General features: G+C 38.9%; 1 protein-coding gene across 1 annotated transcript; it reads right to left on the bottom strand.

The window, feature by feature from the left end:
• Positions 1 to 324: 324 nt before the first annotated feature.
• On the bottom strand, positions 325 to 22,720 carry LOC134360185 (myosin-4-like). Its single transcript, XM_063074233.1, has 40 exons — positions 22,672 to 22,720; positions 22,204 to 22,255; positions 21,358 to 21,573; positions 21,112 to 21,255; positions 20,123 to 20,279; positions 20,011 to 20,038; positions 19,811 to 19,919; positions 19,606 to 19,698; positions 19,383 to 19,446; positions 19,182 to 19,280; positions 18,420 to 18,523; positions 17,981 to 18,119; positions 17,514 to 17,632; positions 17,266 to 17,415; positions 16,998 to 17,168; positions 16,599 to 16,899; positions 16,421 to 16,494; positions 16,157 to 16,244; positions 14,984 to 15,101; positions 14,765 to 14,888; positions 14,203 to 14,339; positions 13,828 to 14,083; positions 13,493 to 13,735; positions 13,208 to 13,384; positions 12,971 to 13,116; positions 12,499 to 12,589; positions 12,003 to 12,392; positions 11,768 to 11,894; positions 10,680 to 10,798; positions 7,294 to 7,490; positions 7,000 to 7,183; positions 6,297 to 6,462; positions 5,893 to 6,017; positions 3,577 to 3,885; positions 3,122 to 3,325; positions 1,958 to 2,083; positions 1,672 to 1,842; positions 1,478 to 1,582; positions 1,278 to 1,373; positions 325 to 477 (listed from the first exon to the last, which is right to left on the bottom strand). The coding sequence occupies exons 3-40, from the start codon at positions 21,556 to 21,558 to the stop codon at positions 325 to 327; spliced, it is 5,805 nt and encodes a 1,934-aa protein (XP_062930303.1). The 5' UTR covers positions 21,559 to 21,573; positions 22,204 to 22,255; positions 22,672 to 22,720.
• Positions 22,721 to 27,551: the final 4,831 nt, after the last annotated feature.

Raw genomic sequence — 27,551 nt, 5'->3', positions numbered from 1 at the left:
GGAGGAGATGTGGACAGGATGTTTCCCTTCGTGGGAGAGTCAAGGACAACAGGGCACAGCGGCCTTTCAAAGCAGAGATGAGGAGAAATTTCTTTAGCCAAAGGGTGGTGAATTTGTTGCCATATGCAGCTGTGGAGGCCAGGTTGCTGGGTGTATATAAGGTAGAGATTGATAGGTTCTTGATTGGACATGGCATCAAAGGTGACGGGGAGAAGGCCGGAAATCGGGGTTGAGCCAGGAGCAGCCATGATTGAATGGCGGAGCAGACTCGATGGGCCAAATGGCCTAATTCTGCTCCTGTGTCTCATGGTCTTATAGTTAAAGTTACTTGAGCCACAATACCTTTGTAGAAATCTCCCGGGTTTTAGTTCTGAGTTTGTTGACTTGAGACTCTGCAATGTCAGCACGTTCCTCGGCTTCCTCCAGTTCATGCTGCACCTTCCTGAACTTGGACAGGTGCATGTTGGCCTGTTCCTCCTATAGGAATATAGTATGAGACATCATTAGATTGCAGGCTGAACCACTGGTAATAGGAAAATATAAATAATCACTTGGCACTCCTATAAATTTTAATATTTTGTCAGACCAGTGACCACTTTAAATAGCAATGGTCATACAACTGAAAATTATTGTATCCCAGTGACTTCTGTATGCATTGTTATGAGTGAAGACTGGAAATTGGACTGCTTAGTATATTTGATCTTTTGCATATACATAATTGAATTTAAACACAGCATAGACAGACCAAAATTGTTTTACTATATCTTAAAGCATTTGCTGATGTCTTCGGTTGAATTGGAATCCTTCCTGTTATAATTTTATCTTATTTGGCAATGACTAAGAACAGAGATAATGAGTATGTATTTATTATTAAGATTTTGTCTTGTGACGCTTTGCAAGAATTTATGTTTAATTACAATTAACCACTATACTTCAAAAAAAGTAAAGCAAGTCAAATATACAAATCTTCCACGGACAGAATGATGTGCACTGCCATAGGCAATGTTGAAAGAAGTTTTAATTACAAATTGGCAAATGTGGTAAATGGGTTTTAGGCAATTCCCAGGTCATTCACTTCAGACTAAGAAATGAAGTTACTTACTAAATGGCTCAAAGTTAAAGGCTATGGGGATCAAAGGGGCTTGTGGTTTCTGCTTTAAGGTCATAAAGTATTGTGGATTGACACACATAACTGAAACAGGTCTGAATATTTAAAGTTTTGTATCATAAAAATGCATAAAACTATTGAACATGTAATTTGAACTAGAATTACTTACAGACTCCTCACATTGTCTCTTGTAGGCCTTAACCTTCAGCTGCAGCTTGTCAACCAAGTCCTGTAGTCTCAGGACATTCTTTCTGTCTTCCTCTGACTGTGAAAATCATGAAAGAAGCAAAATTTGTGCTCAGTTTGAAGATTAATAAGTATTGCTATATCCCACAGTTCATGCCACTCCTAATCACTCCCTTGCAGTACCTGATATGTCAGTTCCTTGACTCTTCTCTCGTACTTGCGAACACCTTTAATGGCATCAGCACCGTGTTTCTGCTCAGCTTCCAGCTCATTTTCCAGCTCGCGCACCTAAATCAGCCAGCAAATGAGATTTGTTAATATCTATTCGTTTCCTAAGGTTTCAGTATGTATAACACTAAAATAACCTCATTGTTTACCCTAGCCTCCAGTTTCTGGAGCTGCTTCTTTCCTCCTTTCAATGCCAGTTGCTCAGCCTCATCCAGGCGATGCTGCAGATCCTTCACTGTCTGCTCAAGGTTCTTCTTCATTCTCTCCAGGTGAGCACTGGTGTCCTGTTCCTTCTTCAGCTCTTCAGCCATCATGGCAGCCTTGCAATATGAGGCAATTGGACAAATCATTATTCAAGCTCAAAATCTAAATCATACCAGTAAGATAGTTAAAATAAGAATCAGTATTTATATTTTAAAAAAACTTCTGATTTACATCAGTGATAGCCTTCTTGGCTTTCTCTTCAGCATTTCTTGACTCCTGGATAGTTTCTTCCATTTCAGACTGAAGGTGGTTCAGGTCGGCATCCAGCTTCTTCTTTGTATTGATGAGGCTTGTGTTCTGCAAGAAAAGACAATTTTTGAAAAAGTTTTATGGGATAACCAATGTTAATATCAAACCACAGTGCTGGTGGGTGGAACATTGTTGCAATAACTATGTAAAAACAAAATAGAGAGTGCATCATCAATCATCATCTGAACACCTATATTGCTGCCAATGGTTCTATGGAAGGGATATTTGATGTCATGCTGTGGAGAGATTTAGACACTTATTATTAAATTAGTTTCCAATACTGTATTGGGTATGTATTGCATGATTCCCAGAAACTGAAAACATTTCAGTGAACGTGCCCAGCAAACTATAGCCTTCTAACATCTGCCGGATGATGCTGAGGATGTTCTATGAGTCTGTGGTGGCCAGTGCGATCATGTTTGCTATTGTGTGCTGGAGCAGCAGGCTGAGGGTAGCAGACACCAACAGAATCAACAAACTCATTTGTAAGGCCAGTGATGTTGTGGGGATGGATCTGGACTCTCTGACGGTGGTGTCTGAAACGAGGATGCTGTCCAAGTTGCATGCCATATTGAACAATGTCTCCCGTCCACTACATAATGTACTGGTTGGGCACAGGAGTACATTCAGCCAGAGACTCATTCCACCGAGATGCAACACAGAGCATCATAGGAAGTCATTCCTGCCTGTGGCCATCAAACTTTACAACTCCTCCCTTGGAGGGTCAGACACCCTGAGCCAGTCGGCTAGTCCTGGACTTATTTCCTGGCATAATTTACATATTACTATTTAACTATTTATGGTTTTATTACTATTTAATTATTTATGGTGCAACTGTAACAAAAACCAATTTCCCCCGGGATCAATAAAGTATGACTATGACTATGACTATCAATAGAGGACTTTCTCATAAGCCAGGTAGGCTGCTGGACAGGATAATTAACTGAAAATAACAATAAGATTCTGCTGTTAAGTTCATCCTGAAGCTTCTCCACTTCTGAGCAATTTTAGTTTGTAACCTTAGCACCATGCCGGTATATAGCAGGATCTGCATGCGCATTGGATTCAAAGTGAGGGGAGACAAACCTGAGTGTGCAGCAGTGTAACCCTCTCACTGACATCAACCAGCTCTTGCTCAGCAATTTTGCGAGATCTGTCTGTCTGTTCCAGAGCTGCTCTCATTTCTTCAATCTCAGCCTGTTGCAAACCACTTCTGCGTTCCACCATGGCTAACTGCTCCTTCAAGTCTTCTTGACTTCTGCAAGCATCATCCAGCTGTAACTGTGTGTCCTGTTTAGAAAGCAGGATTCCTTTGTTATCAGATATTACAATAAATTCTTCATATTCACATTGTATTCATGTAAATTTAAAATTCAATGAAAAGTTTATTTTTGCTTAAAATTTCAAATTGCAAGCAAAGTATTATTAGCAAAACTTAATTATGTAAATATCACATTTTATGATGATAGATAATTGCATAATATTTGGAGCTAAGTACCAATTAAATGTAAACAAGGAATTAATTCCCCCATCATACAAACCTTTAATTGACCCTGCAGGTTTCTGAGATGTTTCTGAGCTTCTGAGGCCTGACGATTGGCGTGTCCCAGCTGAATCTCCATTTCATTTAGATCGCCCTCCATTTTCTTCTTGATTCTAAGAGCATCATTTCTGCTCCTGACTTCAGCCTCCAAAGCACTTTGCATCGTGTCCACAACTCTCTGATGGTTCCTCTTCACCTGATCAATCTCCTCGTCTTTCTCTGCAATCTTCCTGTCAACTTCAGATTTCACTTGGTTCAGTTCCAGCTGAATACGGAGGATCTTGCTCTCCTCATGTTCCAGAGAGGCCTACAAGAGGGGTCAAGTGAATTTGAGTATGTCCACACATTGTTATCATAAAGGTTGCTTTGATACAATGCATTAAATTCACGTATCTTTCTGGAATACTACATTATAAAATTACTTCATGCACAGTGATCAATTTAACAACTCTACAGATTTTGTCATCCTACACTTTCAAAAATTATTAGAACCAGAGCAGATTGTAGAATGCTGAATTGCAGAAGTCTCCAAGTGATATACGTTTTGCTCCCATCGAGTCTATTTGGAAAATTAGCTAATGCAATTTTCCTGAACCTCATTCTTGGGGATGCTTTCAACCTATTTTCATTTCTCTATTTACAAATGACTGATGAGGTATAAGAGTTTGTTTTATCTAGCGTGTGACTACGTTTATTCCTATCTCCTAGGGAAGAATTATGTGAGGTGTAAATTCATTAAGTTGATATCATGGCACAAGTGTATAGAAAGAGAAAGGATATGCTTAAAAGAGGAAGAGGGAATTGTAGTTGTGGGTACCTCTGTGGTGGTGTGATTAAAACTGATGATGAGCAAAATGTCAGAATTATAGGAGCATGGTGGTTGTGGGGCTGGCAGAGATGAACAGCTTAGTGGTTTTAAATGGATATTTGCCAGACCAAGTATCTCAGTGACGACAGAAGAAAACATTTTTTAATATCTGTTTATTACTTATAAGCCAAACAAGCTGTTTAAAACCCCATTACATCTTGATCTTGTAAACTGGGGTTGCAACTTAGTGTTGGCATCCTTCTGGGAATATACAAAATAAAAGTGCATGCATTTGAGTTTTAAAGTAGATCATGTTATAGTTCATAACTGCTCTATAATGAAAGGACTTGTGCCGAAAATGCATGTAGGTCGTAGGGCACAGGAGCTGAATTAGGCCATTCAGCACATTGAGTCTGCTCCACCGTTCCATCATAGCTTATTTACTAATCTCTCTCAACACCATTCTCCTCCTAACCGTTGATACCCTTACTATGTCATTGTTCCATTTGGCTGTTCCCCTTTAATGCTCCTTTCTCCTTTATTATGCCCTGATTTCAGTCATTAGATTTCCAATTGCTGCTAGTTTACCTAATTATAGTACACCTCGTTTTCATCAGAGACTGTGAAAAATGTACGATGGCTTCTCTATTTCAGGTTCTCAGTTTGTTGGTTTATTCTCGTGTGATACCTCATTCTCTTGTCCGCTTAGAACAGTTAGTTCTAAGTTTAGTTCCAAGTTCTGCTCTAGTTTCAAGATAGTCCCTGTATATACTTTCTCCTTGTCAAGATTCCTCAGTTTGCTGTTCTATGTTCACGTCTACGCCAGCATCCCCAACTCAGTTGACGTGCCAGTGTCCTGCCCTTGGGTTCTCCTCAGTCATACTAATAAAGAACCTATCAACCTTGCTTTAAACATATCCAGTGACTTGGCCCTTGTGGCTGTCTGTGGCAATAAATTCCGCAGACTCACCACTCTTCAGCTAAAGAAATTCCTCCTCATCTCTTTTCTAAGGGGACATCCTTTCTTTCTGAAGCTGTGCTTTAATGCTCTCCAGCTACAGTGTGCCTAGAAATTCTCATCCAGTGTGCAGTACCTATGAAATTAATTTCATGATATATAATTTATAGCATTACTAACTGGTGATGAATTTCCAAAATAAACCAGTTCCATTTCTACTGATGTGGTTGGCTGACTAAATAATTTCAGCATTTACTTTTCTAGGAGCCCTTCAATCCACTCTCTTCTGTTAATAAGGTCTGCCTTAAAGTATAACTGTAAACTCTTAGCAATTTGCTATAAAGAATTAATTTAAATCTTGCTGTTTATTCCAAGGTAAGGAGCCTATGCTTTGAGAAGAGTAATCATCTTTTACTGTTTAGCCTGTTCCTTTTGAATTTAGCCATTTTAAGTCTATATAGATGTGAAAACTCTTCATGCATTCAGCGGGTGTGACAAACCTGCCTGACCATTTGGTCTAAAGTTCAGTATAATTAAATATATTTTACCTCTGCCTCCTCCAAAGCAGACTGAATTTCACTCTTCTCCTGTTCAGCTGTCTTCTTTGCCTTTTCCATCTCATGGAGAGCCTTTCCACTTTCACCCAGTTGCTCAGTCAGATCAGAAATCTCCTCTGTTTCATGGAAGTGAATTTCAAATTAGGTCTATTTTGTTGGTTAAAACTGAGATTTAATTTGAAGTAGATTTTGAAGCAATAAGGGTGGTGCTATCAGAATGTCTGAACAGTCCTTCACAGCGTCAGGATTTCAGCACGAAATAATTACTGTCTCTTTCACTGTTCCATTATGCAGGCAGTTTTAGTTAAATCTGGACCAGGTAGTCTTAATTTCCAGTGGTTCAATAAGTTCAACAATTTAAAACATTTACGTGACAGGCACAGTTTTGCACTTACGTTGTAGATTCTTGTTCTCTCGTTTAAGAGTTTCGAGTTGCTCCAGAGCCTCCTCATATGCATTCTTCATCTTGAAGATCTCAGTACTTAGACCTCGTGATTCCTTCTGAGCAGCCTCCAGCTCAGCATGGGTTTCCTCATGCTTTTGTTTCCAGTCTGCCAGAATCTATACAGTATAGTAGCAAAAGTTATACTGTAGTTGTAAAACAGGAATTGTATTCTGCACTACAATTATAGTCCTGATGTATTCCTGCATTAACCAAAAAATTCTTAATTGTGTGTTTGAATAGCTACAATGCAATTCAATACTCCATATTTTGTAAGGACAAAATAGTGCAATTATAGAACTAAAGAGCATCATTTCTGAGTTTAAATAGCCCTGCACATTCGATAGGGTCACGGTGCACTTTAAACTTGAAATAATTAATTACTTTAACCATTCAACTGTTTCTTTCTCCAGATTGCTTGCAAGTACATTTAGTGAAACTCTATCCATTTTGTCATGGAAATTTTGAGCTGGCATTCATAAATGTTTGCAAGTGAGTGCCGTGTGTAAGTGGTTAAACCCCTTCATTTAACATCAGATCTAGTCTGAATACAGAGTGATGCAGCCACTGTAGAGACACTCTGACAGTGAAATTCTTGAATATCAACATGTTAGAATGACAGAAACAGCAACATAGTGGAAAAATTCTGCACTTACTTTGTCAAAGTTCTTTTGTTTCTTGTCTAGAGCTGCTGCTGCTGAGTTTGCCCTCTCTAAATCTACCATCAGATCTTCCACTTCACCCTGCAATCTCTGCTTCGTCTTTTCCAATGAAGCACATTTGGAGTTCACAGCTTCAATGTGCTCTTCTGCATCCTGCAGGCGTTGAGCAAGTTTTTTCCTGAAAAGTAAGAGAACCGGCATAACAACATTTTCTCCCAGGAAGTGAAGAACACAAATATTCATTGACAGAATGTGGTGGGAGAACCCAGGTTACTTCTTATTACATACTTGGCTTCTTCCAGTTCCTCTGTGCGCTGAATTGCATCAGTTTCATATTTCGTTCTCCACTGAGCCACTTCGCTGTTGGCCTTGGACATTCCACGTTGGAGCTCAGCCTTTGCCTCTACTTCCTCTTCATATTGTTCACGGAGGAGATCACAGTCATGGCGGGCAGATTGCAGAGCATGTGCCAGTGCACCCTTAGCCTGAAATCATTGTGTTAAATGATGAAACAGCCACTACCTCTGATTCTTAGTGAATGACTGAACCTAGATAACTTATGATGAATAGAAATACTCTTCCAAAGGTAAAATAACAATATGGTTTATAAAAAAAAATCCAGAAATATGATAGCACAGATATTTCTTTTGTTCTAGCAACATAACTTTGTTGGAATGTTCCAAATTGGGACAAATTCTATTAAGATGAGTCCTGCCTATGAATCAATTAAGGGTGATAAAAGAAGCTAACAGAAGACATTGCTATGTCCCCACTCTTCCTGACTTTCCATGAACTTTCTTTAGAAAGTGATGTAGGGCATAGGATCGAGAGATGTAGAATCTTTGTTGGTAAGGAAATTGCAATGGTAAAAATACTTTGATGAGAGTTATATACAGGCCTCTAAACAGTAACCAGGATGTGGAAAATGGGAGGTAGAAAAAACGTGTCAAAAGGGTGAGGTTTCATTAGTCATGTTGGATTTCAATATGCAGATAGATTGAGAAAATCAGGTTGGTGCTGGATCCCAAGAGAGAGAATTTGTAGAATGCCTATAAGATGGCTTTTTAGAGCGACATGTGGCTGAGCACACTAGGGGTTCAGATATTCTGGATTGGGTGTTGGGTAATGAACCAAATTTGATTAGGGAGTTTAAAGTAAAGGAGCTCTTGGAGAGGGCAATCATAATATGAGAGAATTCACGCAGCAATATGAGAGGGAGAAGCTAAAGGCAGATGTATTAGTGTTATAGTAATGTAAAGGGAAATTTAGTGGCATGAGAGAGGAGTTCGCCAAAGTTGATTGGAAGGGTACACTAGCAGGGATGATGGCAGAACATCAACGTCTGGAGTTTCTGGGAGCAATTCAGAAGGCACAGGATCGATACATCCCAAAGGAGAAGTAGTATTTTGCAACCATGGCTGACAAGGGAAGACAAAGACAACATAAGAGCAAAAGAGGGCATATAATCGGGCAAGAATTAGTGGGAAGTTAGAGGATTTGGAAACTTTTAAGACCCACAGAAATCAACTAATAAAAGCCATGGGGGGAAAATTGAAATATGAAGGTAAGCTAGCCAATAAGATACCAAAGGTTTTTTTTCAGATATTTAAAGAGTAAAACAGGCATATTGGACCACTGGAAAATGACACTGGAGAGGTCATAATAGGAGACAAGGAAATGGCAAAGGAGCAGAGTAAGTATGTTGCATTGGTCTTCGTGGCAGAAGATACTAGCAGAATGCCAGAAGTTTGAGTGGGTCAGGGGGCAGAAGTGAGTGCAGTTGTTATTACTCAGGAGAATGTGCTTGGGAAGCTGAAAGAGCTGAAAATAAGTAAGTCATCAGTAACAAATGAACTACACCCCAGGATTCTGAAAGAGGTAGCTGAAGGGATTGTGAAGGCATTGGGAATGATCTTTCAAGATTCACTAATCTGGCATGGTTCCAGAGGACTGGAAAATTGCAAATGTCACTCCCTCTTCAAAAAAAGAAATTATAAGATGATTAGCCTGATCCCTGTGGTTGGGAAGGTATTGGAGTCAATTGTTAAGGAGGTTGTTTCAGGGTACTTGGTGGCACATTATAAAATAGGGAAAACCTTGCCTGACAATTCTGTTTAAATACTTTGAGGAAATAACAAGCAGGATAGACAAAGGAGAACTGGTGGATTCTGTGTACTTGGATTTTCAGAAGGCCTTTTACAAGGTGCCACACTTGAGGCTGCTTAACAAGATAAGTGCCCATGGTATTACAGGAAAGATACTAGCTTGGTAGAGCATTGGCTGATTGTCAGGGGGCAATGAATGGGAATAAAGGCAGCCCTTTTTGATTGGCTGCTGGTGACTAGTGGTGTTCCTCAGCATCATTGTTTGGGGTGCTACTTCCTGCATTTTATGTCAGTGAATTGGATGCTGGAATTGATTGCTTTGTGGCCAAGTTTGCAGACGATACAAAGAGAGGTGAAGGAGCAGCTGGTGTTGAGGAAGTAGGGAGGTTGCAGAAGGAATTACACAGATTAGGAGAATGGGCAACAAATTGGCAGATGGAATACAGTGGCAGGAAGCATATGGTTATGTACTTTGGTAGAAGGAATAAAAGTATAGACTCATTTCTAAATAGGGAGAAAATGCAAAAATCTGAGGCACAAAGGGACTTGGGAGTACCTGTGCAGAATTCCCTAAAGGTGAGGAAGGCAAATGCAATGTTAGCATTCATTTCAAGAGGACTAGAATTTAAAAACAAGAATGTAATGCTAAGGCTTTATTAGTCATTGGTCAGACCACATTTGTAGTATTGTGAACAGTTTTTGGCACTTTATCTGAGAATATACTGATACTGGAGAGGGTTCACAGGAAGTTCTACACAGAGAAACAAGAATGATTTCGGGATTGAAAGGCTTATCGTAGAAGGAGCAGTTGATGGCTCTGGACCTTACAGAAACTTAGAAGAATGAGGGGGAGTCTCATTGAAACGTATCAAATGTTGAAAAGCCTAGATGGAGTGGATTTGGAGAGAATGTTTCTTATTTCGTGGTGTCTAAGATCAGAGGGCACAGTCTCAGAATAGAAGGATGTCAGATTAGTACAGATGAAATTTCTTTAATAAGAGCGTGGTGAATATGTGGAATTCATTGCCACAGACAGCTGTGGGGACCAAGTCATTGGGTGTATTTAAGACAGACATTGATAGGTTCTTAATTAGTCAGTGTGTAAAACGTTCTGCAGAGAGGGCAGGAGAATGAGGTTGAAAGGAAATGGAATAGCCACGACGAAATGGCAGAGCATACTCGATGGGCTAAATGGCTTGATTCTGCTCCTCCAATTTATCATCATATTTTTGTCGTACTTGAATACTATTAAAAGTTTTTGAAGGTGTAAAATCTGAGGAAATTACTTGCATACATTTAAATAGTTGGAATAATTAAGAATTGTAGTAATATTAAAAAGTTATAGAATGTTCTTTCTCAAACAAGACTGGAGCTCACTACTCAAATGACTGGGCTTCTTCCTTTCTACAAATATGGACATCATGAACTTCCTGGTAATTATGAGGTTAAATGTTTGAGATACACTACAGAATTGCCAGCATTTCCCAGCAAGGTATACCCCATTCTTTTTTTTTATGTGAATTTTCTTGTTAAACTAATATTGAAGATGTATAGTAATTATATTGGTACCTTTGTTTCTTCTTCCAGCTGTCTTTTGAGTTCCTCAATCTGCTGGGTATATCCTTGTTTCCCTCTTGTCAACTGAGATACTAAGGCCTCTTTCTCCTCCACCTGGCGGCTCAGTTCCCCTGAAAATCAGAAATAGTTATAAGTATTTCAGGATGTATATTGTATCTATTTCTCTGACCTTAAACGTACCTTTGAAAATTATATCAACATTGCAGAGTACTTCCTGTATGATTATGCAGAAACCATTCAGCATATAAATAATTGATTTGTAACAAGTACTAGTCAGAGATATTATGTTCTGGTGTGAGAAAGTCTGATCTGAGAGAGTCAGTCGCATCACATAGGGATTTGTGTCCTTTCCAGGATGTGGAAGGGATGTAGGCTATAGTTCTGCTCAGATATAAAGTTAAAATCCAACTCAACTAGGTAAGTGGCATACACAAGGTACTGTAACTGATAACAATCTTTTCCCCAGGGTAAGGAAGTCCAAAACTAACATGGGGTTTTGGGTGCAATGGGAAGACTTGAAAGGGACCTTAGGCAACTGTTTCATGCAGAGGGTGGTGAGTATATTGAATAGATTGCCAGGGGCAAGTGTTTGCAGCAGGTATAATCATCATTTAAAAAGCACTTGGAGAAGTGGGGCTCAGAGCTATATGATCCTAATAGTAAGTTAGCACTAGCTAGATGGGAACCGTGTTCAGCATTTGCTAAAGGGCCTGTATCTGTGCTGTATTGATCTATGGCTCTGTTCAAACCCAAACTTAGCACTTTGCACTTTCTCCAAACCAGACCTTGCACAACCGTTTTTTTAATATGAGTCTCAGACACGCTATTGTGCTGCTTAAGGTGAAACTATCGATATTGATCAAGAATGTCAGATACATCAATGTATTCAAGAAATAATCCTGACATGGGTTAAGCGCTGAGCCTGATCCGCAAGGTCTAACCCACACCTGAACTGGGTAAGTTAATTTGGGTCTGTATCAAATTTTGCCTTCTAGCTTGTCTATGAATTTTATTTTATGCTTTCTAAAATTTTTACAGGGTCACAAGAATTACATTATCAACATAGAACTGATCAATACCATTTTCTGTTGCAAAACGTGCTTTCTGAGTTGATAAGTCGTTGATCAAACGTTGATGTTCATCATGTTTGGTCTTCATTTCACTGACCTGGTCCTCCAGTGTCCTGGCTAATTTCTCAAGGTTTGCCTAAAACCAGAACAATCAGTTTTGAAAAGATGCAAGACAATCTGTACCCAGTTTACGAGTTAAAATTAATTCTGCATGTGTAGTAGTTAGTGCCCTCTGTCACTATACCTTAGCTTTGGACACTGATTCCATGTTGCTGGCAAGGTCATCAATTTCCATCTTCAGCTCACTCTTTTCCTTCTCGAGTTTCTGTTTCACACGTTGTAGATTATCGATTTGTTCCCCAAGTTCTGCAACACTGTCAGCCTGCTTCTTGCGAAGAGCAGCAGCTGTGGCTTCATGCTGGAGGGTAGATTCTTCCAGGTCACGGCGCATTTTCTGAAATTCTGCCTCTCGTTTCTTGTTCATTTCAATCTGAGCTGCAGTTGCTCCACCAGCTTCTTCCAGTCGCTCACTGATCTCTTCAAGTTCCCGAGAAAGATCAGCTCTCAGTTTCTCAGTCTTAGCACGAGCAGTACGTTCAGCTTCAATTTCTTCCTCAAGCTCCTCAATACGAGCCTTAAGATTAACATGCATTGATTATAATGACGGAACCAGTAACTTCAATTCAAACATATGACCTTTACTGAATGCCATTGATAAATTCACTAGACATATACATCACCTGTAATTCTTTAATCTTTTTCTGCAGCTGGGAAGCCATTGCCTGCTCATCTTCAACTTTGCTTTGAAGCTGGCTGATTTCAAACTCTTTCCTTTCGATAGAAAGAGTAAAAGATACAAATTAAACTAATCTGTTAATGAAGTTCTGTAATATTATCAAATTCAGTTTTTTTAATATTTTCTCTGACATACCGAGGCAGTAATTGTGTGATAAATAATTCATACTTAAATAAGTCTTAATTTCCCGTTAGTACATTGTTACTTACTACAAGAATGTTCAGTGTTTTAGATAATGACGGGAATTTTTTCTTTGAGTTCTACCACGGATATTTTGGGATATACATCCTCAAAGTAATATAAAATCTTTGCCTGAAGGGCCTATGTTTTGATTAGCAAGTTCTATATGCTAATCATGGTCATTTAAGCAACGAATTGGAACAAAGATCGATTTTGCTCAGAAGTTAAATACTCACTTCTTTAGTTTTTCATCCAGTTGTTGCTTGTCATTTTCCAAATCCATTACTACTTCTTGTGACAGCTTCAAGTCACCTTCAAGCTTTCTCTTAGAACGCTCAAGATCCATGCGGAGTTTCTTCTCCTGCTCCAGAGAGCCTTCAAGCTTTTAAAAGCAAAATACTATTTTATAAAGATTCAATTCAAGGAAAGGATTTCTAAAAGTTATGTGATTTATTGTTATTTTGAATACCTACATCATCAACTTGCTGTTCCAGTTTAGTCTTTGTTTTGGTCAGAGTGTTGACTTTGTCTTCCTCAGCCTGGAGGTCATCCAAGGTTTGCTGATGGGCCTCCTGGAGGGCTTTCTTTTCCTTTGTTAACTTAACGATGCTTTCATCAAGAGTGGCCATCTCTTCAGTGAGATTTTTAACCTACATTTAGCAAACAAAAATGAACAAAATTTTATGACATGCAGTTGTCACTTTAGGAGTATTCTGCATGTTATATATTAGTTGGACATCAAAACCACCCATTTATACCTTGTTCTCAGTGGCATGTTTCTCTTTTTCAACTTTGGCCAAAGTGAGCTCCAGGTCATCAATATCTTTCTTCAGTTCTGAACACTCATCCTCCAGTTTCCTTTTCTTAGCTGTTAGCTCAGCATTTATCTCCTCTTCATCTTCCAGTCTTTCATTAGCTTCCTTCAATTTAGCCTCCAGCTGAATTTTATTTTTAATCAGTCCCTCACATCTTTCTTCTGCATCTGCCAGAGTTTCACTTTCCTGTCATAAAATGATACAATGAATTATACCAGGCTATGTGTTTTGTAACGTGTACACATTCATAACGATACAAAGGTGGTCAATGTAGATACCGCTTGGACTTGAAGTTGGAGATCATTCTTTTCCTGTACAAGGGCCACCATTTTCTCTTCTAATTCCTTCCTCCGGGCTTCAGATTTGGCAAGTGCTTCCTTAGTTTTCTCAAACTCTTCTTTCATATTTGCCATTTCCTTTTCAGTTTCAGCACTCTTCAGAAGAGGTTTGATCTTGAAGTACAGTTGCATCCATGGCCAGTGTTTGACATTTGTGAATGCACGGATGTTGTACTGCAGAGTAAACAGTGCTTCCCTAACGGAAAAGTGAAACGAAGAGGTTAGAACAATTTTCTCTTTTTAGAGTAAACTGTGATGTTAATATATCTATGGTTTATTGCAAATAATTCTGGATATCTGAAAGGAAGTACTTACCTCCTTTCCATCATTCTGTTAAATTCAACTCTCATTAAAAAGCCACGACACATAGCTTGAGTACGGGTAATGAGTGCTGCCAACTTATCATCTCTCATCTCTTCAAGTAAGCCTAAGAGACCCGCCTTGAAGAACACCTTAAATGGACATAAATTCTCATGTTATTTACGTGAAGTTCATAAAGAGTATTTACATATTTGGTATTCCTAATATCTGAAGGACTGTAACAATCATCATATGGATTACAGCAGTTGGAGAAAGTGACTTTTCAGGAGTAAAAAGCCACTCTTGAAAGGCTTAGGGATGGGTAAAAAGGCTCATCTTGTTAGAAACCTGAATTCAAAGACTAGAAAGTAATTATCCTGTCATGGTGTGATCCTATCCTAGACAGATGATGGTCTATGTGAAGGGGGTTAGTAGGTTCTTTAAGTTTGGTCATCAATGGAACAGTGGAGAGTGTGAATATTCTTTCATTCAGACTAGCCTTCCCTTGAGAAACTATTATTTATTAACATCAGCCTCTTATTGCAAAATTATAAAGTTAAGTTTGAAGTATATTTACCTTAGTGTGTCCAAATTTGTACTGGGTGTGATCTACATCAATGGATCCCAAGAGCTTTTCAGATGCTTTCTTGCTGTCAATGAACTGACCTTCAGGAATGGCACTGGCATTGAGAACCCTGTATCTATTTTATTAATAGAAAAAATACCTTAATGTTTTCTTAAAAGAATATTTAAATGGACAGGAGAACGACTGTGCAGACTTCGAGATTTTTTTTACCTTTGTTTGAAATCACCATAGATGATTCTGCTTGGAAATCCCTTTCTGCAAATTCTGATACCTTCCAGCACACCATTGCACCTCAGCTGGTGTATGACAAGCTGATTCTCCATAGCACCTGATGGATTTAAATGATCATTAAAATACAACAACAGATTGGTTTTATCTTCTTTTCGTTTAATGTAAAACAAATAAATACCATTACCTGGTTCAGATGCATTATTTTCTCTGAATGGAAAAAAAATACAGGTTGAGTGCAGCTTGCCCGAAATGCTTGGGGCTTTAAGTGTTTTGGATTTTGGAGTATGTAATGAGATAACTTGGGATCGCCATCATTTCCAACTCTGAATTTATGTGCTACCGGTAAGCGGCTTTGTCTTACACTTGTTAATTATACAATTGCACTTAACAGTAAAGATTATTACATACGAGTAATGTAATGAAAATATAATGTGTGCAAGGTCACAAAAACAGCACAGCAACATCAGGAGAATACCTGACTGAGGTGTTGAACAACTACGAACAATGATAGACTTCCAGTCTCCACCTACGATACACGTTTTGATTAAAGGGTTGCAGAACATTGTATCTATATCTTACTTTTTATTAGGTTTTATGTAAGGCATAAAAACAATCAGCATTGTAGACTTGTTCTGGTGTTATATTTTCATCAGTGACCCTTTAAAGTTTAATTTAATTCTGTTACGTAAGGTGTAAATACAATCAGCATTGTAGACTGTTCTGGTGATAGATTTTAGTAATTAGCAGATGCTTTAAAATTTTAATGTTGTGCCTTTTCTTAAATTTCTGCAACTAGCCTGCTGAATATTCACAATCACCTTCAATATTCAGTTTGTCGTGATAAGATCAACATACCATTAAGCAGCATATGTTCAACCTGACACTGACAATACATGAGTGAGATTTTCATTTTTCACTTTATGCATTGTTTTTCCATATTTCATTAACTTGTGCTCATAACATATGAGGGGTCACTCCTTAGAACTGTCTGATACGCAGAGACCTCCCAGTGCAATTTTCTATTTGTGATGTCATGTCAGTGCTCAAAAAAAAAATCAGATTTCGAAGGCTTCGGATTTTGGAAATTCATATAAGGGGTACTCGACCTGTATTGATTTTTGCTGTATCTTACATTACATGAAATAAACTCACCTGGTGTCTTTGTCTCATTGGGAATGATACAACGCACAAAATGTGGATGTGTGCTTCTCAGGTTAGTCATCAGCTTGCCCAAGTTTTCCTTTGAGATGAATAACAAACTGATGTTAATACCTAGCTTATCTTATGGTGTTTAGCATAACCACATGCAGCTGTTCTACATTTGATTAGCTTTCTACATTCAATCAGTATTTTGTTAGTTAATTCAATTATGGTGAGACATGCTTCGATATAGACTGAAATAAACAAAATTCTTACTCTAAACAGGGCAGATACTGTCTGGAAGGAACCACCCTTCTTTTTGCCCCCTTTCTTGGCACCACCACCTTCACCTGTAAAGAAACAACATAGTTGTTTGCTCTAAACACCAGGAAAGGGAAGGAAGAAATGCTGGCAAAATAATTGTTTCTAATGACTGTCTGTGTCAGAACTTTACCTTCGAGAGGTGCAGCATAGAGATGAGCCAAGAGTTTCATTGACGATTTCTGGAACAGCCCAGTTACAGTTTCATTCAGTGGATCCTTGTTCTTATCCAGCCAGCCATTAACATTGTAGTCAACAGTGCCAGCATAATGGACCAGTGAGAAGTGGGCTTCAGCCTTTCCTTTGGCAAGTTTGGGCTTCTGGAAGTTGTTTGACTTACCAAGATGCTGATCATACAGTTTATTCTTGAAGGTATGGTCTGTGGCCTTGGGGACAATGCACTCCTCTTCAAGGATTGAGAAGATGCCCAGAGGCTGTGGGAATCCCAATGTTTGTTTGGGTGAGTGTTTACATCAGCAGAATACACGATAAACATTGACCTTTCATGAATGTCTTACACATCATTACCCACCTTCTCAATAAGTTCAATGCAAGCAGCCAGATCCATACCAAAGTCAATGAATTCCCATTCAATTCCTTCCTTCTTGTACTCCTCTTGTTCCAGAACAAACATGTGGTGGTTGAAGAACTGTTGCAGTTTCTCATTAGTGAAGTTGATACATAACTGCTCCAGGCTGTTGAACTGCACACACAGAAAGATACGTGGGATACTTCATAAAATTTAATTGTCACTTAATTAAAAACATATTCAAATCAATGTTTATGTTTCTGATACTTACATCAAAAATTTCAAAACCTGCAATATCCAGCACACCAATGAAATACTGCCTGGCCTGCTTTGTGTCCAGTTGTTGATTAATACGGATGACCATCCATAAGAACATTTTCTCATAAATGGATTTGGAAAGTGCACCAACTGCATTATACACCTGAAAAGACATAATATGATCAATACTTGTTGGAAATTCCACTGTTCCAAGTACAAACATTTACAGAAACATTTTACTTGAATTTTTTATAACTGTACCTGCTGAACAGTTTGACCTCTGGTCACAAATTCATTGCCAACCTTTACTCGTGGAAAGCACAATCCCTTTAGTAAATCTGCTGAGTTCAGACCAGTCAAGTAGGCAACTTTGTCAGCATCTAACACAAAGTAAGGAGTAATCAAACATGTTAGAAATACTAAAGCTATGAATCAATGTTACTACTGTGCTTGCTCACCAAATTTTCTTACCAAACATTCTCTGTGTAATTAGTATTTAAAATGAGTTATCTGGTTTATGCTGTACAACTAAGCACCAACACATAAAACACAGAGAATACTTCCCAGAATATTTCGAAAAATAAAGTTGCAAATCACTTAAACACAAATTCATTACCTTTTCACTTTAGACTTTGAAAGAAATTAAGTATTAACCAGATTGAAGTTTGATTTGAAATATGTTAAATTTAGTAAATAATAAAATTCTATAAGTTTCTTGAAACTGTTACCTTCTGTGCCATCGGGCTCTGCCTGCTCTTCACGCTGCTTTTGCTTGAATCTCATGTTTCCAAAGTGCATTACTGCTCCAGTGAGTTTGTAGATGCCCCACTTCTCATCATTGGTGAAACCCAGGACATCGATGGCAGTCTGTACACCAAACAGCAGAATTAGCATCCAACAAAAATACCCACATAAAAGTTTTCTCAGCTTTATTAGGAAAGCTTGTGTAGTTTGACGTATCTTCATGCAACATGTTTTAGCTCAGTTTTTCACAAATTTTAACGTTTTATATTTGGAGAGCAGATTATCTTATTTTTTGATCTTTTAACTCAACTTGTTTGGTTAGTGAAGTGGATTACAGTTATTGGATCCAGATATAAAATATTTGAAAAATTAACGAACCATTAGTCAAGAAGATGTAAATGAAGATATATTGTAAGTACTCACATCAGTTGCCACTAATTCTTCTTTATCATCGATACTAGTAACAGCGATTTCACCCTGGCTGACAAATGGGTAATCATAGGGGTTGGTGGTAATGAGACAAGCCTCTGCCAAAAACAAATGTTTTGTTAGTGGAATTGTGATGTACCAAATGAAAGGCCACAAGTTATCTAATAATGTCATTTGATTTTGTCTCTTCCTTTCAAACAGCTTGTTGAATTGAATTAGATGAGAGTTTTCAAAATGAGGCAGTAACAAATCATTGAAAGACTGCATGAAAAATAGCATTGCAAATAGTGCATACTGAAGATGCAAGAAACACTGCAGATGCTGGAAATCTGGAGCAACAGGCAAAAATGCTGGTCAGGCAGCATCAGTGGAGCAATCAGTGTTTCAGACCCAACCCTTTCGCCAAGACTGGAAAGAATGAATGCAGAACCAGAATAAATGAGTAAGGAGAGCGGTAGGACAATGAGCTGGCAGGTGATATATGAATATTAATTGTGTGGAGGAAGAAACTTAGATGGGAGGTGATAAGTGGAAGATGCAAAGGGCAGAAGATAGAATCGATTAGGAGAGGACTGGAATAAAGGGAAAGATGGAGAAGTGGAAGGAAGGAAGGCAGGTGTGAGTGGTAAAGAGCCTACAAGAATAAGGAGGGAGGGAGCACAGGGGAATGGTTATATAGTGAAATTTGTTGGCAGAAATGTTTCACATGTTAATGCAAATATAAATGTATCAACATTCAAAAACTTTGAACCTTACCAACAATTTCAGGTTTGTGATTAGTTGTCATCTGGTAGAAAATGTGGTAACTCCTTTCAGCTTTCAGCTGGAATGTCACTCTGGATTTTTCCAGTAGATCTGGAGAGTTATTAGTTAATGTAAATTTAGTATAGAACAGACCAACATGATAGCAATTTGATTTACAACTAATATTTCCATTTCCGTTTCCACTGCACTTACAAGTTTCAATGTCAGCAGAAGCCAGTTTCCCCGTGGTACCGAAGTGAATTCTGATGAATTTACCCTTGATGTGAAAGATATTCAAGTCAGCGGTGAAACAAAGTCAGAGAACATGCACAATATAATGTTATTGAAACCTTTCTATTGTTAAACCGGACAGTTAATAGATCTTACATTGTGGGGAGTAACGGCTGTAACAGTCGTAAAGTTTGAAGACACTTACAAAGCGAGACGAATTGTCGTTTCTCACAGTCTTGGCATTACCGAAGGCTTCCAACAGCGGGTTGGCCTGGATGATTTGATCCTCCAGGGTCCCCTGTAAAAATAGTTTTGGTTATCAGAAGTTGGATCATTTATTGAGTGGAGAAGGAGATTGCAGCTAAGCAACGAAAAGTTTCCGATGTCAATGAAATTAGTTCTAACTGTACCTTGCCAGATGGCTCCTTCTTCTTGCCGGGTTCACCAGCAGCTGCGACCAATGCAAAGTACTGGATGACACGTTTCGTGTTCACAGTCTTGCCGGCACCGGATTCTCCGCTGAAGACGAGAGCATAGCGTGAAGAACTCAACAGCTGTGCCACAAATAATAAAGTGATTTTAAAAGGCTGCCAGAATCTACAACACTTACGTGATCAAGATCGACTGGTTTTCCCGATCTGTAAGACAAAGAAACGAAAGATGGATGAATTTGTGTCATGATTTCGATTTTAGGAAAAACACTGGAAAAGGGGATTATTTACCAGTCAACATGAACTGATAAGCATTATCAGAGATGGAGAAGATGTGGGGAGGAGCTTCTTGACGTTTCTTGCCCCTGTAGCCAGCCACGACCTCAGCATTGTACACAGGCAACCACTTGTAGGGGTTCACGGTGACACAGAACAACCCAGAGTAAGTCTAAAGGCAGACAAAATGTTTTTTTTTAAATTAAGGTTCCTTCTTTATAGATTTAAGCTTTTATTTTCGCAACGAAAAGAGAGTACAAGAGCTTGAAATTCCAGCATCTGCAGATTTCCTCGTGTTTACAAGAGCAAGAGTCCTCTATGTCATGAAAAACTGGTAACGAGTATAGGGTCTTTGATTTTGTAAACAGGGTCATGAGATGTACAGTAACTTTTGCTAAAACTGCATACATTACTTGGTATTTAAAATACAACTGTTGTGTCAAATTCCTTTCATCTATCTTTACAAAACATTTTGAGAGGCAAAAGAAGTTTATTTGAACGGAACATGGAGACGTACTGCAGCATTGTGGACAGCAACAAGTGTTCAGAATTACAAAGTAAGTTATGAGCAAACGATGGGGTGCAATGGCAAGAGGCTAGGTTTAATGGAAGTGGCAAGCAGTCTAGAGTTGAGATGACTATGATTATGCAGAGGGAGTTTCATTGTTAGACTTGGGCAAATATAACGCTGCCTCTTCGCACAAGGCCAATTATAAATCCTTCATAGATTCGTCTTAATGCTGGGATATACACGCTGCGAATCTATAAAGCAATCACCTATCTAAAGTGATTTTTTTTTTGCAAAGAGAATTGTTAGCATTTTGGACGCACTCCTCGAAGGTGAATACATTGCATTCATGGTTACTTTAATTAGGATTTGGTATTGTTATATTCGACGCTTTTGTAGTACTGTATTTTGGGTAGGGGCATGGATCTAACTGGACGCTGTGTCAAGGAATAGCCACCGTCTATGGATAATGATAGTCTACTTTTATTATACTTACGTAGATCATCCAGGCTGCATAACGTTCTTTGAGGTTATACAACACAGCTGCCTCATTCAGGTGGGTCAACATAGCCATATCTTCGATTTTATCGAACTTCGGAGGATTCATTGGGAAGACTTGGTCCTCCTTGGCAGTCACAGTCTGTATAAAAAAGGAACAACAACAAAAAAATGTTATTTAGGGCAATGTCGTCATTGTGAAGCGTTTCAGGATGATGTCTTCATGTTCAACTCTTCAACTGACCTTCTGGTCTATGGTCTCCACGGTGATTTTGCCACCCTCCCTGCTCTTGATTGTCCCTTTCACGTATAGTTCGTGAGGTTCGAAGACATAACAGGCTGTTTTAGCATCGAACGGTCGGGTCTGCGCTTCAAGCCTTTCTTTGTCGGGCTTGCGCAAGTAAATCGCCGCCTCTCCAAACACCTCCATTTCCGTATCCCCCATGGCTTCGGTTTATTGCTGCAACACAGGTGCACCGTTAAAAATGCTGCAATTCCGATCCAATTACATACATAGACGCTAAATTCTAAACCATCTCGGTTAATATTTAGCATTCCTTTCCATAAGATGTCCCCTTCTTAGTTTGCCCATCTCTGACCCAGTCTGGCCTGAGGTTAACATATTTTGGCGCTGCGTTACTCCTATCTACCTGGCAAATATATACCCAGTTTGGAGTTTCCAGGGTCGCTTTGGTCATTGAGCGAGCAATCTGTGAATCAAAAATTACATTTGAGACTCGTGGATTTCATGGATTGACAACCATGAATTTTGCTGCTGTTAATTAGAATAGGTTGAGACTGTGCATCTTTACAATCTCAATCAAGAAATGAATGGTCTTTTTCACTCTTTTTCTTAATCCCTCTCCTCCTCAAAATTGGCTCTAAAATACAACAGTTATATTTCCTCCAGTTTCTCGCGTCGTAAGGACCGATCTTTAAATCCCATATCCCCAGTCTTATTTTCCGAGTTATGAACGCCTTTAATATAAAGGTGCCCTAAATATAACTGGTCCTAACCGAATTCGATACTAAATGTTAACTATAATGGATAAGTCACATTTGAACAATCGCGTTGTTCTCTCGTCCGTACCTCGACAATCTTCACACCAAAAAGAAAAAAAAAGGCTTCTGCAGCGGGCGCACTAGAAAATAAATACAGATGAAACATTAAAAACACAAGAAAATCTGCAGATGCTGGAAATCCAAAGTAACACACACAAAATGCTGGAGGAACTCAGCAGGCCACGCAACATTATGGAAAAGAGTACATAGTCGACGTTTCAGTCCGAGACCGTTCGGTCCGAAAAGTTGACTCTGTTTTCCATAGATATTGCCTGACCTGCTGAGTTCCTCTGGTAGGTAAAACATTAGCCTTGCATCGGTTATCCTCAAACTGCAGTTGCCAGTCAGTTATTTTTAAAATGTTTAATTTACTTTAAATTCGCAATAATTCACTAAACGACTTTTTATGAATGTTAAAGTAATGCAATAACACAACGGCTTAAGTTGCAAAATACTAGCGCAGCATCTTTGTTAATGAGAAAAGCAGCGACATAACCTTCAGTACGTACGGCGGAGCTGAGACCGTGGCTAATCGCCGACGTTCCTCGTGCATCTTTATAGATATAAGTTTTCGCTGGCGCAGCAAAGCAGCCTTCTATATTTGGTGTACAAAGGTCTCATCATCAAACCTGCTTAATCCGTCAACTCTTGCTTTCTCAAATGAAGTTATTTTAAGGATGCTTTGTCAGTCAATCCATATGGGGGAGAAAGAAAGTGTTGGCATATCGCCAGTAAGGAATAGCCGAAAACAAATGTAAGAAAATTATCAACCAATCATACAGTAATGAATTAAATTATCAATTTTATTCGCATGGCATGAAAACTTCATAAAGAAAGAATCTTGGCTGGTTATTAATATTTACTAGAAGAGTACGATCTTCACACATTTAAAATATCTTTATGAGCTTTGAATTTCTTGGTCATATCTCTCCATGGTGGCAGAACCATTCTGTCAGGATTAGAGGGAATGTTGGTTTTCTGCTCAACCGCATTCTGAATTTGCCTTCAGTTACCGAGCTTTTCGATTAATCAACATTAGGGGAAGACCGGATACTTTCAACGGGCAGTATACATAAAAGACTGGAATGAGGAACATACGGTATTTCAGAATTCTCAGTTTCAGAAGGTACCGAGTATGTTGGCTAATAAGAACTTTCCGGTGACTGTAGAGAGAGAAAAAAATTAAAAGGAGACTAATATTTTGAAACTCTAGGTTTTAATTTTTGGAGTATCAGTTGGTCGGGTACGCTAGCTATTATGTAAGTTATGCAATGGTATCAGTGCAGCAACTTTACTGCACTGTAGAACTCTAAATAACTTCAAATTTGGGAAAACTTAGTCTCCTTTGAGGATTGCACTCTGAAAAAATACATCTCCCGTCGTTTTCGTTAAGGAAACGTCAGCATTGTGAAACGAAATAATCAAAAGGAAGTGAATTCCGGTTAATTGGGCCAGCTGTTTATTTGAGACAACCCAAAGAACAAAAGCTAAATCGAAGAAATAACCGGGACTCCCTTCGTTTATTTGGGACAATGTGCGCTTATTTGGGGCATGAAGCTGTTTCCGAACTCAGGCAACACTGGAGCATTTTAAGACTGATTGCTCTAATCGAGGTGCAGTGTCTAATGGCTACACAAGTGCATGAGACTAACTCTGGTTAAAAACTGTTCGGCAAGTCTACTGCCCCAATATTGTCCCCAATAAACAAAGAGAATCTTGTCTATTTTCTTGATTTAGTTTTTATTTTTTAAGTCGTCTCAATACCGATGGCCCAATTAACCGGGATCCACCGTATTTAGATCACAGACATTGGTTGAAAACTGAGCGTGCATGAGACTGTGCAGATGCTTAAAATAGTAAAAATATGTTCCACATTTAATCTTTAATCTCACGTTCTGACGATATTCATTATTCTGCTGTTCTCATCAAGCCTGGATGTTCCCTGAAGAAAATTAACTGAAGCAAATTTAACTTGGAATTGCCAAACTGGTAAGAGAATTTCACAGGAATATATTCATGGTAAATAATGAAAGGGTCATACAAGACATGGAGCACACAATCCCCAACCTACAGGTCAAATCAGACCTAAGCTTTGCAGACCAATCAGATTCAGTTCTGAATCATGGTGGTCAGTTGAAGAATTACCTAAAGATGTTTCATAAACAATCCTATTCTCAATTATTAATACCACATCAGTTTGTGAATGATGATGAACAAGAGAAGGTCCTGAAAAATATCATATCCCTAATAAGACAGAATACAAAATGCAAAGCTGAATTCTTTGAAACTATCTTTGGCCAGAGATTCTGAGTGGATGAGTCATCTACATCTCCTCTCAAGGTCTCCACTATCACAACTTTAAGTTTCCACACTAAGTCAAATAACATTGTGCCTTGAAAACATAAAGGCCTGTACTGAGCATAGACAATAGTTGGTTCTGGATAAACCTATAGTTGTGTACAACACATTTGTGTATCCATGATCAAATTCAGAAAGTGCAAGATGAGCTGGAAATCAGATGCTGACACATCTGATCTTCAGTTCTTCATCCAGATTCAGAGCTGGGCCCAGCAGCAAGAACTGAGAAGAGGGATTGGATATAGTTTTCATTGGGCTCCCTGCTTTATTTAAAGCTGGCTTGCTTAAGAATGAAATCATTCTCAATCCTTTAGAAGAAGACATGCGGTTTATCTTGTTGATAATACTGCTTTATGTACTTATTAGCATTTAAAGAATGTTTAAATGAATTTCAACTTTTTTATTTTCAAATACTTTTTATTTTTGCTACTATTCAAATCTTTTTGACTGGTTACTACATTTCTGTACATCAATAAATTTTATAAACAATTTTAAAAGCCTTAGACAGTGGTAAGCTGTCAAAACCAATCAGTTCCTGGAAGCTACACATACATTGGAGTCTCAACTGTTTGTTGTGGATAATCACGTCAGTCAGTCATCCATATCTGGAATAGGTTAATGCAGGTGGGAAGAAATGGGACAACAGTTTAGACTGTGGGTCTGATGCTAGGTGTTCTTTGATGTCCAGATCTGACAGCACCTTTGATGTTTTTGGGCACCAAAGCTGCAACCACACCATGTGTAAAGGAGGAACATTTGGTTGTTCAAGATCATTCAACCCGTCTCAATATGAATATGTGAGAATTTTTAGGATAACATCTCATGCACAGGCTCTTCAGTTACTTCATCATAAAGTCAGAAGTAAAGGTGTCTACCAATGCTCTTGTGATATTTAGTTCTATTTGTAATTCCTCAGGAAATGAAGCAATCCATGCCTTCATGCAGCAAGACCTGGAGAGCATTCTGGCAATGACAGAATTGTGGTATGTTACCAAAGTACTAGATTATGACCATCTCCAACAGGGCAGAGATCTAATCACCTACCTTTGACACTCAATGACAAAACCATCAGAAGATCCTACCCCCGCCCCCCCCACCCCATCATCAAAATCCTGGAGTTACAATTGTTATGTAACTGAGTAACCCAAGTGGACCATCAACCATAGCTGCAAGAGCAGCTGAGAGGATATCCCATAGTGCATGACTCTCCTCCTGACACCTCAATGCATTTACACGTTGTACAATACACAAGTCAGAGGTGAAATGGGAAACTCTTCAGTTGCCTGCATGAGTGCTCAATACTAACCAAGGAAAACAGTCCACTCGATTGGCACTCTGTCAACCATAAGTATTCATTTCCTCTACAATGGTTGCAATGTGTTCCGATTTACAAATTACACTGTGGTTAATCTCTCAAGGTATTCCAACAGTGCCTTTCAAACCATGATCTCTTTTACTGAAAGAGTAACAGGTACATGTCAACATTATCATTTATAGGTTTCCCTCCAAGTCATACACTATCCTGACATGGGAATAAATAGCTGATCCATTGTTGCTGAGTGTAAATAGACTCCAGACAGAGCAGTCAGGAATACTTTTATCAGGAGGAGTACACCATTCAAGCAGGTGATCCACCAGCACCCTCTCCAGGCTTATTAGAAATGGTCAAAAATGTGCACCCAGATCCTGAAATTAAATTAAAAATAACACACACTTTGTTGTTGTTGCCATGCAGGAGAGATAGAATACAGGGAAAAGGGAGTAAATTTCAATATTCAAGCACATGGTCATGGAAATCCTAGTCAACAAGAAGGAGGTCCTGTGCAGCAGGACCAGGACAATTTCCAGACGCAACAGGATTCTAACTGGAAGTGGCTAATTCTGCCCTGTTCCTCACAGTAACTGACTTTCTCTCCAAATAGAGAAAGAGAGAGAGCATTGCTGCCCCCTACTGCTATTATTTTAATGGTACAAGAGCACATAAGCCAGTTTGTCAAAACTTATAACTGGAAGCAGGAGTTGGGGCATTTGACCCTTTATTCCTGCTCCACTATTCAATATAGTTAAAATGAAACAAACTAACACATTTATTCTTAGACCTAAGCTGGTTCTACCTCATGAGCATTCAGATCTTCTGCTCTGCTTAATATTCATTCATGTGTGATGAAGAGTGTAGTTTATTAATGGGACAATCAATCTGTCACCTCCAGGTCCACACATTGTGAGGCTTTATCAAATATATAAGTGATTTACTGGACCAGTAGAAAACTTCATAAATTAAGTAAGAGGCTTTTTAATGTCGCTCTGAAAAGAAGCAGAGTTCTTGGCCTGGATCTTTTGTCATGTAGTCTGTGAACGCAGGGCACCATGGTAGCACAACAGTTAACATGACACTGTTACAGCTCGGGGCATTCTGGAGTTCAGAGTTCAATTCCAACACCATCTGTAAGGAGTCTGTACAGTACGTCCTCCCTGTGGAATGCATAGGTTTCCCCCAGGTGCTCTGGTTTCCTCCCACAGTCCAAAGACATATCAGTAGGTTAATTGGTCACTGTAAAATTGCCTGTGATTAGGTTAGGGTTAACTGGCTTGTCAGGGGTTGCTAGGGTGGAGTGGCTTAAAGCCAGAAGGGTTCTGTTACGGAAGGAACCCTACTCCTCAGTGTATCGCTAAATAAAATAAATCCGTGAGCACTTTTGTTCTCTTTTCTTGCTATTTATGTTTTATATATTCGTATTGTAATTTATAGTAATTTTGATTTATTGTACTGTGCTGTGGCTATTGCAGAACTACAAATTTCAGGACATATGTTAGTGACAATAATTCTGATTATGAGTAGTGTATGCCCCTATGCTGTCTGGAGTTTGCATGTACTCCTTGTGACCTTGTGGGTCTAGGAGAATGGATCAGCCATGATCAAGTGGTGATCAACAGGCTGAATGGCCTAATTCTGCTCCTATGTCACCAGTTAGTTACTCTGTGGATTGGTGAGCATGTCTGGGCATTTCATACCTGCTC

Source organism: Mobula hypostoma, chromosome 22 (assembly GCF_963921235.1).
Source record: "Mobula hypostoma chromosome 22, sMobHyp1.1, whole genome shotgun sequence".
NCBI classification, from domain to species: domain Eukaryota; kingdom Metazoa; phylum Chordata; class Chondrichthyes; order Myliobatiformes; family Myliobatidae; genus Mobula; species Mobula hypostoma.
The sequence above is the reverse complement of the archived record's forward strand: the minus strand, read 5'-3'. Positions and strand labels throughout refer to the sequence as shown.